At 42.7% G+C, this 12,549-nt stretch overlaps 1 protein-coding gene across 1 annotated transcript in view; it reads left to right on the forward strand.

Annotated features, from left to right (window-relative positions):
• Positions 1 to 8,064: 8,064 nt before the first annotated feature.
• The window catches only part of PCSK1 (proprotein convertase subtilisin/kexin type 1), a 46,676-nt gene continuing 42,191 nt past the window's right edge, over positions 8,065 to 12,549 (forward strand). The window contains 2 exon segments of the mRNA XM_063179889.1: positions 8,065 to 8,166; positions 11,908 to 12,018. Of these exon segments, the coding sequence (XP_063035959.1) occupies positions 11,959 to 12,018 (60 nt within the window). The 5' untranslated portion in view covers positions 8,065 to 8,166; positions 11,908 to 11,958.

Here is a 12,549-nt window from a genome sequence, read left to right on the forward strand (position 1 = left end):
GCAATAGGAACAAGAGAACCTAACCCTATCCCACCTGTTTCCTCTGTCCCTATCCCACTACCTGCTCCTCACCCACCTAGTCCTGAGCCCGTCTCATCTAGTACACCTCTCCCTCTTTATCCTCCTATTCCATCATCACCCGATCCCTCTTCCTCAGAAGATGAGCAAAATCTAACTGTGATAGAAAGGAGAAAGAGGTATGCGAGTGAAAAAGATAGCAATGGTAATGAATCAGTGACCCCAATAGCCCATAGAACCCAGGGTCGGGCAAAGCTTGCTCCAGTTGTGCATAGAGATGGCATAAGGAAACAAAAACAGACTGTGATTGCCCCCTTGCAACAAGGTGTCAGAGTGGAAGGGTCAGTATTTTTAAAAGTGCCTTTTTCCCCTGAAGACTTAGTAATTTGGAAACAGTCAGCCGGAACTTATAGAGAAAATCCTGATAAAGTGGCATGCGTAGTAAAAATGGTTATGAAAACTCAAAATCCTGACTGGGATGACATACAAGTGATATTAGATACTCTGATGGATTCTACTGAAAAAGAAATGGTACTTAAGGCAGACAAAGAGAGGGCAAGAGAAGATATTAGAAATGGGCTGGTAACAGGGAATTTAGATATGAATTTCCCAATTGAGGATCCAAATTGGGACCCTAATTTATTGTGCGATATGAAGAGATTACGGAAATATCAAAAGTGGATCCAAATAGGAGTTCAGAATGCTGTACCCAAAACTATAAATTGGTCCAAACTATATGAGGTTCGACAGGAAAAGAAGGAATCTCCCACTGCGTTTTTGGAGAGGTTTAAGGAGGTAGCAATGAAATATACAGACCTCCAAATGGATACAGAGCAAGCAAAGGTTCAGCTTGCTCTCATATTCTTGGGCCAATTACAGGATGACATTCGTAGAAAATTGCAAAAATTAAAAGGGGAAGAATTAAGGAATTTGGATAAGTTACTCGAGGTTGCTTGGAAGGTATATAACAATTGGGAAAAAGAAGCTAGTAAAAGGCAGCAGCAGAATCTTTTGGAAGTAATACAGGAGAAAGGGAACCCAAATTTCAGGGGGCGTAACAGGAATGGTCGGGATAGGAGACCAGTTACCCAGGGGTTAAGCCTGACTCAATGTGCGTATTGCAAGGGGGTGGGACATTGGAAGTGAAATTGTCCAAGCTTGAATAACCAGTTTGACCAGGGCAATCAGTTCCAGCAGGCTACCAAGGAGATGGTCCTGGGGGAGTATACCAGCTGACTAGACGTAGAAGCGGTAGAACAAGTTAAGGAAGCTGTTATAAATATAGAGTTAGGGCATAAAGAGGTCAGATTTCTAATAGCTACAGGAGCTACTTTTTCTGTATTGAATGATTTGCAAGGACAAATTGGGGACAAGGAAACGACAATAGTTGGCGCTACAGTGAAAGAGGAAAAACGGCCTTTCCTGCAACCCCTAGATTTGTATTTTGGAAACAAGGTTATAACACACGAATTTTTATATGTACCTGAGTGTCCAATTCCACTTTTAGGGAGAGATTTGCTAGCAAAACTTGATGTGGTAATAACCTTTGAAAATGGAGAGCTTATAATGAAAATACCTGAATCAAAGATGGGACAGATATTAATGATCAAAGAAAAACCTGTTCCCTCTATCCCTAGGGAGGTAGAAGATGCAGTGTTTCCCTCTGTATGGGAGATAGATATACCAGGGAAATCTAAATTGGCACAACCAGTGCATGTAGAGTTAAAAGAAGGGGCAAGGGCTGTACAAGTCAAAAAGTATCCCATACAACCAGAAGCACGGCAAGGAATAGTAAAGATTATTGAGAAATTGTTGAAATACCAAATTTTAGAAGAATGTGAATCAGAATTTAATACACCAGTATTTCCAGTACAGAAGCCAAATGGTGAATATAGATTAGTGCAGGATTTGAGAGCAACAAATAAAATAACAAAGGACATTTATCCAGTGGTAACAAATCATTATACATTACTAACATCCGTAAAGGAGATATATAAATGGTTTACCGTAATTGATTTAACATGCCTTTTTCTGCATCCCCCTTGACAAAGAAAGTAGGAAAGTGTTGGCTTTTGAGTGGGAAAACCCAGGGAACGGAAGAAAGACCCAGCTCACCTGGACACGATTACCACAAGGCTACAAGAACTCGCTGACCCTATTCGGAAACCAACTGGCAAAGGAACTGGAGATTTGGACCGAAAATGGGCAAGTACCAAGAGACCAATACTTATTGTTGCAGTATGTTGATGATATACTAATAGCTACAGAAGAAAGAGCAACCTGTATAAAGGTAACCCTTGAGATTTTAAATTCACTGGGAATGGGAGGCTATAACGTATCCAGAGGAAAGGCACAAATCGCACAACAGACTGTGATTTACCTGGGATGTGAAATTTCACAAGGGCAATGAAAACTAGGTACTAACCATATCCAAGCTATTTGTGCTATTCCAGAGCCCCAGAATTTACATGAGCTGTGAGTCTTCCTCAGGATGGCAGGATGGTGTTGCTTGTGGATCATGGACTATGGACTGATTGCGAAACCCCTGTATGAAGCTCAGAAGACACAGCCATTCACCTGGGGCAAACCACAGAAAGAAGCCTTCCTAAAATTAAAGGAAGCACTGACAGCTGCTCCAACATTAGGGTTACCTGATTTGTTTAAAGATTTTCAGCTGTTTGTACATGAGAGGCTGTGCCTAGCACTAGGAGTCCTGAGTCAACATCTGGGAAGCTGGAAAAGGCCGGTGGGCTACTTTTCCAAACAACTCGACAACATAAGTGCCGGGTGGCCCCCATGTCTGCGGGCAGTCGCAGCTATTGTCATCCTGATACAAGAAGCCAGGAAACGTACTATGGGAAGGCACATAGATGTCTGTGTACCACACATGGTAACCACTGTCTTAGAACAAAAGGGGGGCCATTGGCTATCTCCCAGCAGGATGATGAAATTCCAGGTAGTCCTGACTGAGCAGGTTGATGTCACATTCAAAACAACTAACCTCTTGAATCCAGCTTTGTAACTAGGTACCACAACTGAAGAAGGCCCATTAGAATACAACTGTGTAGAAGTTATAGAGTAGACCTATTCAGCAAGAGAAGACCTGAAAGACGTCCCACTAGAGCAGCCAGAGTGGGAGCTGTTTACAGATGGGAGCAGCTTCGTGGAAAACGGAGCCAGATACGCTGGATATGCGGTACCAACGGTCAATACAGTAGTGGAGGCAAAGGCATTACCACCAAATACATCTCCCCAGAAGGCAGAACTGATTGCTTTAACCGGGGCACTAGAATTAAGTGAAGGGGAAAAGGTAAATATCTGGACTGATTCAAAATATGCTTTTGGAGTGGTGCATGTACACGGAGCACTGTGGAAAGAAAGAGGACTGTTATCTTCTTGTGGTACGCACATTAAACATCAGGATGCAGTCCTGCAATTGATAAAGGCAGTACAAAAACCTGAACAAGTGGCAATCATACACTGCAAAGCACACCAATCAGGAAACTCCAAAATCTGTGAGGGAAATTGAAAGGCAGACTGGGCAGCCCGACAGGTTGTTCGACAGGTACAAACAACAATGGCATTGATACCTTTGAAGCTTAATGTATCCCAATTCAATTTGCCTCCAAAACCAAAATATTCAGTAGAAGATGAGAGACTGGCACGTTTGCAAAATGCACAAAAGAATTCAAAGGGATGGTATGTAACTGCACAAGGACAAATAGTGGTACCCCCCTTGATAATGAGAGAAGTTCTACAGATTAAACATAACGAATGTCACTGGGGAGCAGAGGCATTGGTAAAATTGCTAAAGCAGAGTTTAATTTCAGTAAAGATGTTAACAATGGCAAAATCAGTAATGTCAAAATGTGATATCTGCTTGAAAAACAACCCAGTGGCCAGGCGACAGGCACAGCTAGGAAGAATTCAGATAGGAATAGAGCCAGGAGACTATTGGCAGGAAGATTTGTAGAACTGCCAAGAACTTGAGGATACAAATACCTGTTAGTGGGGGTTGACACATTGTCTGAGTGGCCAGAAGCCCTTCCCTGTCGCACGAAGCAAGCAAAGGAAACAGTTAAGTGGCTACTACAGGAGATTATTCCCAGGTTTGGGGTACCCCTAGGGGTATCATCAGATAGGGGACCCCATTTCATAGCTACAGTAGTAATAGAGGTAAGTAGATTGCTGGGGATAAATTGGGACCTCCACACACCATGGAGACCCCAGTCAAGTGGACAGGTAGAGAGGATGAATCAGACACAAAAATGGCAAATCAGTAAAATATGCCAAGAAGCCAAATTGCAGTGGCCCCAGCCTTTGCCAATAGCACTGTTGAGGATTCGGATAAAGCCTAGGAGTGGGATGTCAGTCAGTCCTTATGAGATATTGTGTGGGAAACCATATGAATCTCCTGAGCCTAACCCTAATGTACATGCCACAGGAAAGCAGGAAGTGTATAATTATATTCTGTCTCTTGGGAAAACTTTAGCTCGGCTCCGGAGTATCCTCATGTGGAATAGACCACTGACTCTCGAGAACCCAGTCCATAACATACATCCAGGAGATGAGGTGTACATCAAGAAATGGAATGAGGAACTGCTGAAAGAAAAGTTGAGTGAACCCCATCAGGTACCACTGACCACCTTTACAGCAGTCAAAGTAGCCAGCGTGGACCCCTGGATCCACTATACCCGAGTGAAGAAAGTCCATCCTGGATCACAGACTGTATAAACTCTGGAATGAACAAAGGCTGCAGATAAGACATGTCTAATTGCTTTCAGAATGCTATCAGTAATTGTGCTAACGTTATGGTTATTAATATCTTTGGGATGTGAAATGCAAAATGATCAACTAGCCACTCTTCATTCTAGAATGAAGAGAGAGGTACAAACGGAAACACAGGTGATAAAGGTTTTTAATGCAGTTCGGGCTGAGAATGTAATGATTGGATTAGTCAAAGATTTTGCCAAAATGCAAAACACTAGCCGAATAACTGCCTGTCTGCCAATACCAAAGGCAGCAGGAGACCCAGTAAATTGGGGAAACATAACATCAAAACTACCTAAAATACAAAAGAACAAAACAATTACATGTAAACTGGTACCCGAATCTAGGCAAGTTACAGAAACAACTCTGGTATGGGAATGTGAGGCCAAGGATAAGAAAGATCAGATAGAACCTTGGGACAGTGCGTGGTCTGTGAGTATTCTTCAAAGATTCCAATATATGGCAAACATCCCTTGGTGTATTAAGTGGGAAGGCCCCAAGAATGAAACAGATCCAGCAATAACAAACACAGACACTAGCAGCAGAACGAGGGCAGACAAAGTAAGTTGGTGGGCATGTAATAAAACTTACGACTGCACTTCAGACGATGAAGAGATAAAACAGATGCCACCCCTGGCAACAGCCCTACAAATTGGTTGTGCTTGCAGAGGGATCAAACATAAACAAGGCAGAGTGAATTATAAAGTAATTATAGGGTGTACCAGGATTACAATCCGAAGTCCAGGACAATTTGTATGGGCAGCAAGTGATGGTATCTGGACAACACATCTGCCTGTAGACGGGAAAGTAAAGGAGATTACTTCAGGCCTGCCAACCTTATGTCCAATTTGGAAAAAGTCCCCATTTAATGGAAAACATGAACTTCTGCAGATAAGAGCAAGAAGAGAAGTTCTAGACAATGAAAATCCAGATGACACTTGGCAAGAACCCTCTAGTGGAGTGAAATCCAGATGACACTTGGCAAGAACCCTCTAGTGGAGTCATTGCTTGGTCCTATAGCAAACTATAAGAGCAGAGAGATGCTCTACAAACTTATAGGTCAGGTAGGTAGACTGGCAAGAGTCACCCGGGAAGGATTTAAAGAATTAAATATACAATTACAAGCCACCACAAAAATGACTTTACAAAATCGATTGGCCCTAGATATGTTACTCCTGAAAGAGCATGGAGTATGTGGATTCTTAAAGGGACAAGTTGATCATTGCTGCATTCATATCCCAAATGTAACTGCAGATGTAGAATATGACATCAATCAGTTGAAACAAATAGAGCATGATGCACAAGAAGAGCAAAAGGATTTGGCTACAAGCTGGTTAGGAAAAATCTTTAAAGGATTAGGGTGGAATGTGAGTTCATTGATTAAGTGTATCATTGAGAGTATGATAATCTTACTAATTGTATTCTTAGCAATTTGGTTAGTTTACAGCATCTTAAAGGGAGAGATACAGAAGAAAACAACCTGGAACCTGAGGATAATAAAGGCACTAACACGAGATCCACGCCCACCATCTTCTGGTTCTCCAGTTCGTAAGAGCATCCACGACAATGTTTACATCAACCCTGGATTTGAAGAACCAAGTAAAAACTGAGGAATAAAGGACTGTATCAAGTGAAAACATTTACACCTATAGTGAAGTGAAAATGCTTTCAAAGGGGGGAGAATGATAGTGGAGCCCTGGAAAAAGTTAAAGATAGAATCTAAAATGTTAGGCTTTGTGCTTTCCCAGATTAACTGCACCTGCGTAAGCAGTATGAGAAATTATATAATTGTTAGATGTGATGATTGTTTAGTAATTAAATGTAATTATTATATAACCATAAGAAGAATAGTGAGAAACTATGTTGGAAATTCAGAGAGGGGCTAAATTTAAGTATGCAATAGAACAATATAAGTTTAATATTTAACATGAAAGTTATGTAACGATAGAGTATAAAACACGATCATTTCTGATGTATGGTCGGAGTCAGATTTGGGTTGAATATACCCCGATTCCCAGAGCTCTTAATAAAAAGCACCGCATATAATCCCCCGTGATTATGTGTTTTTGAACGCTAACAAGGGGAGCGGGCGGGGACCTCTGGCTCTCCTTGATGGGAGCGGGCAGGGCACTCCCGTTCTCTTTGGCTGGACTGGTCAGGGTCGGGCGGGAGGTTCGGCTCTCCCTGGAGGGGTCCGGGCAGGGCAGCTGGCTCTCCTTGAAGAGAGCGGGCAGAGTCAGGCAGGGCACCCCACTCCTCCTGAGGAGACCGGCCGCGCACCCGCAGTGCCCCGGGCACCGGGCAGGGCTCTGCCCCGGCTCTCCCCCGGCAGCTCGGGCAGGAGGAGGAGGGCGCGGGCAGTGTCGGCTACGACCCCGCTCCGCCTCCGCCCCGCCGGCTCCATCGCCATCGCGGGGCTTTTTTCCAGCCATCCCTCGGGCGCTTTTTTGGGATGCCGTGACGTCAGCGTTGTCAGGGATGAGTAACCGCCGTGAGGGAGCAGCTTCGCCTCAACCTCCCGGCGAGGGTCCTGTGCCGGGCACGGCGCCCCCAGCGCTGGGACCCTGCTGTCCCCGGCCCGGCGCCGTGGTCGGGGTCGCGCCCAGCGCCCCTCCGTGTCCCCGGTGCTGCCCGCGGGCTGCCAGCCCGCTCTGGTGGCCTGCCCAGCCCCGCTTTGGGGCACGGCCGTGTCCAACGCGCTCCCAAATCCGTAGGTGTGATCCCAGCTATGTGAAATTGGATCCCACCTACGTGTGATGCCACCTGCACGGGTTTGGTCCTGCTGCCCTCGTAGCCTCTGCATTTGCCCGCACAGCTGTCAAAGAGCCCGTCCTTATCAGAGTGGGGTATTCAACCCAGCCCCGCAGTGAGGTGTCTGAAGCCAGGCGAGGCTTTTCACACCTGTCCAGCTGAAACACAGGAAAAGCAGATAAAACCGGTGAGCAACCCGCCCACCTTGTCCTTGCCGAGGTGAGTCCATGAGTACTGTGGTCATTAGCGCAAGTGCTGTGTAACTTGAGTCCTGCAGTTGTAATGACTGCCCTTGAGTAGCCCAAATGAAATTACTGCCCCGGCTTCTTCTAGCAGCACGTAGGCTGAGAGAAGCACTTGTTACTGGAAGAGTGCTTCCTTGTTTGAATTAAAATATCTACAGGCTGGTTTCTTGCTCTTTTGTCTTTAAGGCAGCGTGAACTCTTTCAGGTTTTGAATGTTGGTACTTGCTCACAGTGGGGAAATGCTTCCTGATAATTAAAGCACACCTGTGTCTTACAGATTGGATCACTGAAAAACCACTATTTATTCAGGCATAAGAGTCACCCAAGACGGTCCCGAAGAAGTGCTATTCATATCACTAAGAGACTTTCTGATGATGAGCGGGTAAGTGTTAAATTTATTCTTTTTTTAAATTTTATTTTAAATTCTGTCTCCTTACCGCTAGCTTTGTAAAGAGGTCACAGGCAAGCCTTTCTCATTTTGCGAGTCTAATATATTCAGCCATCCATCCTCGTGCTGAATGATACTTAACTATTCTGTCATTCACAGGCAGAGTCTGACCCTCCCTTACCACATATTTTACAAGAGGTTTCCAAATTAAGATTTAAGGTGTGCAGCACCGGAATTTCAGATGTTGATGTGCCACCAAAGAAAATGTGAACAGGGAACCAAGGGGGTGGATTCAAAGTAAAAATCCATAGATGCACTAAGTTTAATTAGGCCACGTCTGTGCAATTACCATGTGAATTAGGTTTGATTTAAAGTGACTGAATATTAAGTAAAAAAAAAAGAAGCAGGGATAAAGGGCTGATGTTCTGCTGGATTGGCTTCTACAACAAGCTAAAATCCCTTTTCAAAAGATCCATCACACATTCCAGACTTGCAGCTTTTTGTTACAATGATTTGCTACTGCAGTCAAAGAGCAAGCAAACTGGAGAGGGGTCTAAGGTACAACCCACTGGTGAAGCAGACCCCTCCTTTGTCCAGCTTTATTTCAGAGAGAAGCATTTCTGTTTGCAACCATAATAAAAAACTGAGGTGCATGACAAATTTAAAGAGCAGACCAGAAAGCTGTCAGCCTCTCTTACAAACTGGGAAATGTCACAACAACAACATTTGATTTTAAGATCAGCATTGTTGCAACAATCACTGTGACAATATGAGCTGTCCAAACCATGAAGTAACCTAGTTGTCAAAACCAGCAAATTCTCATATAAGGACAAATCACTGCAGAATGAGCAATCTTCAGTCTGGAGGTTTTAGATGCAAATGTCAACTAGGAGGAAATATTCTGTGTGGCAAGACAGGGTGTTTGTTTTGCCTCTTTTGTTTCAAAAGTGTACAATCTCATCTATTTCCTTGCAAGCAGGAACTGGTCTAACAGTTAAAGTTGAAATAATCCTAAATTGGGGATGTTCAAACCTGCAGATTCAATCTAAACTAGCAATTATGCCTATATGACCACATGTTCCATGTAGTCACATAGGTATTTCTCTTGTAATACAGTGTTCAGGACCAGAGTTTTGGGTGCAGTCTTGTTGCAGAATTTTGTTCTGACATGGCTTATAGAAGGGCCATGATCACATACAGCTGGTTAAAAAGTAAAAGGCAGCTGTAAGCAGCAAGTTCTCAGGCTTTTCCCTTAAACAGTAAATACCGTGTCCTTGGCTAAGTGATGAGGAAAATATGGTGAAAAACATGGAGTCTTTGAAAGGGTGTTCAATAACAAGTCAACAGCAGGATGAGAAAAACAAGTATTAGCCTCAACAAGAAACCACAGGTATTGACAACAAAGGAGGGGTTGGTGTGTAATCTGTAACCAATGATGAGCTCGGGTTTTGCAATATGTATGAACTTAACACTACTATAAAAGTGTGTAAGCTGGATCAATAAATCGGAGTTCGATGCTCATCAATCGGATGGTCGTATCCCTTCAATTCGTCAAGTCCCTCCCTTTTTTGGGCTTGCTGCATCCAATGAATCTGTTACACCGTGAGGAATGAGAGTGTTCAATGCATCATGTCCTAAAATTGTAGCAGAATGGACATGATTGTATCATATTGCTACCAGACAATATTGCATTCTTGCATTCTCAGATTCAAAGTGCTGCAGGTGATTTGCTAAATTTACTCCAATTTCCATTTTATTTACCATCCAGATTAATTCTGTGGATAAATGAGATGTAATTATGCATTATACAAGTGTATAAACACAGAGCAATCATGTAATTCTGTGTAGTTACACAGGGACCTTTGCACTGAGGAGCTGATCTTGTTCAGCAGCAGCCTACTTAAAAAGATTTAGATTCAACCTTTAAAAAGAGAGAGAAAAAGGGAATCCTGTTTTTGTTTGTAAAACGCCTTCATGAATTTTACGGTATGTTAAGTGTGAAAGTTGTGGTAAGACTTGGCTCTAATCTGAGTATTTATCTGCTTCCTATATTGTTTGTTGTAAAACAGATAAAGGCTGTGAATACATTGAAGGGATATAATTATCTGGTTACCTACCTTCTTCTAGTATTTGCACGAGTTTCCAAATCTACTTTCTTGCAAGTAGATTTGAATTGAGAATTTTTTTAGTGCTTTATGTATTGGTGATTGAAGATTTGGCATGGGGACTTCAGCTTTTGATGGGGGTGGGTGGTTGAAACCTCACCCAGCTGCTGAGTGACAAACGTTTTGCTTGTTTGCCTGACATATGGCTTGGGAGTTTCAGCTCATTTCCCTTCAGTGCACTTGCTCCCCGTGAAAAGAAATAACAAGCGTGGAAGTTGTCAATTGCTAATTACTGTTGGGTAGTGAAGAGGTCAAGCTTTGCTGTGGGCAGGGAAGGGAGATAGAGGTAATTACTCCAACGTGTGCACAAGTATGTATGGCCTGAGATATCAATAGAGCAGTTTAAAATACCCACACTTGCATGGGTATATTCATCTTCTATGACCAAGGTTTGTGGGGGTTTAGGACTAAATATATGGCAAAGAGAATTGTAAACATGCCTAATGCAGATACCGTTTTAGGGGATTTATGTTCTTGTAGTGAATTTTCATTAGGCTTTCATTACAAAATTGCATTTTAATCAAATCCTACTTCTTAATCATAACTTCTGAGTCACTATTATCTCATATATGGTGATAGATGTCAGGATCATAAAGCTGCTCAATCACAGTAGATAAAAGGAACAGAATCTATTCAGAGCTTGAAAGTAAAAGATTAGATATAAGGCATCCTCCATGAGAGGCTTGTCACAGGATCTTGGCAATCTTACTGAACCTGTTTTCTTTGCCTGCTTGGAATTTGGGATGAAAAGGACCAACCATATCTGCATCAGAGTGATTGTACAAGGATCAACTAATAATGTTTTATTCCCTTTCCAAAAAGAGCACACAGCACAGAGAGAGGCATCATCATCAGGATTTCATCTGAACTGGGTTCAGTAATGCATTCAAGGGCAGTACACATTTAAAATACAACCTAGTGCCTTAGAGACTGCTGTGCCTGTGCACAAAGGCTGTGCAACTCGTTTGAAGCTTTATCAAAGCACGCTGAAGCATTTTGGCTTTCAGTTGCCTTAAGTGGAATTATGCTGGTGATGAAGTTAGTCTAATAGTCATAGCTTGCTAATTGACCACTTTTCAAAACACCACTAGGAAGGAGACTTGGAGGTCCAGCTGGTCTGTGAGTAACAGCATCATTATGATTGCTAGACTAAATCTTTCTTCTTGCCTTTTCACTCCCAGTAGAGAATGAATAAATGATAAGTAGGGGAAAGAAGCAGGCCGTGGTTTTCCCTGTTTCAGTAAGCACCATTGCTTAGATGACCTTCTAGCCCTACTACATGGTTTTATTTGATGCAAAAAACCTGCCTTGTGTCACTCACAGGAGTTTCTTGTTAACTTGTATTTAATGATTTTCTGTGAATTGATTCTACAGTATTGTGATTTCACCAAGTTCTCTCCCCTAAATCTCACTGCACTACAGTTTAAATAATCCTCTTCCCTGTGCTGAATGCTGCTCATTTTGCTTTAGGCACCAAAATCTCTCTGTGTGACGAAAGCCCTTACACTCCAGGTTAAGAAAGTCCCATATTGAAGAGGTTCACTTATCATAATTTTACAAATAATTGCAGGTGTCATGGGCAGAGCAGCAGTATGAAAAAAAGCGAACCAAGCGAGCCGCCATGAGAGACTCAGCTGAAAGCCTTTTCAACGACCCTATGTGGAATCAGCAGTGGTATCTGGTAAGAATTTGTTGCCCTGTGGAATTGGGGAAGGTGGTTGTGCCACCAGCTACATTATTTTACCAGTGGTTGCACAGAGGGAGAATAAATGAAAGTATCTTTTGTTAGTGTATGTTGTAAAAATGAGTGATCTCTATAAATAACATTTTCAGGCAACCTTCTCTCTTCTGTGGAATGTCACTTCTACAAAGATCCTAGATCCATTACCATATCTGAAGCTGGCCATCTATTTCTTTATTAAAATTGGTAGTACAGAACATATACCAGATTAAAACAAAAGCATCTGTATGCATGTGACAAGCACCTTCAGCTATATGAACTAGGATTTCTGTGTTAGAGGGTCTCTAAAGCTTGCTCACATGCTCAAAACCTCAGGGAAAAAAAATTTCCTGAGCTCCACAGTTTCTATCAGCATGTGTCATTGAGAAATCCACTTGATCATTTAGATTTTACATGGTTTCTTCCAAGAGCCTGTGTTTCCATTGTGCATCTAGCTGTACCTTCAGTCTAGGATTCATTGCATTTACTCAG

The sequence above is a fragment of the Melospiza melodia genome, chromosome Z, assembly GCF_035770615.1.
Source record: "Melospiza melodia melodia isolate bMelMel2 chromosome Z, bMelMel2.pri, whole genome shotgun sequence".
Lineage (NCBI taxonomy): Eukaryota > Metazoa > Chordata > Aves > Passeriformes > Passerellidae > Melospiza > Melospiza melodia.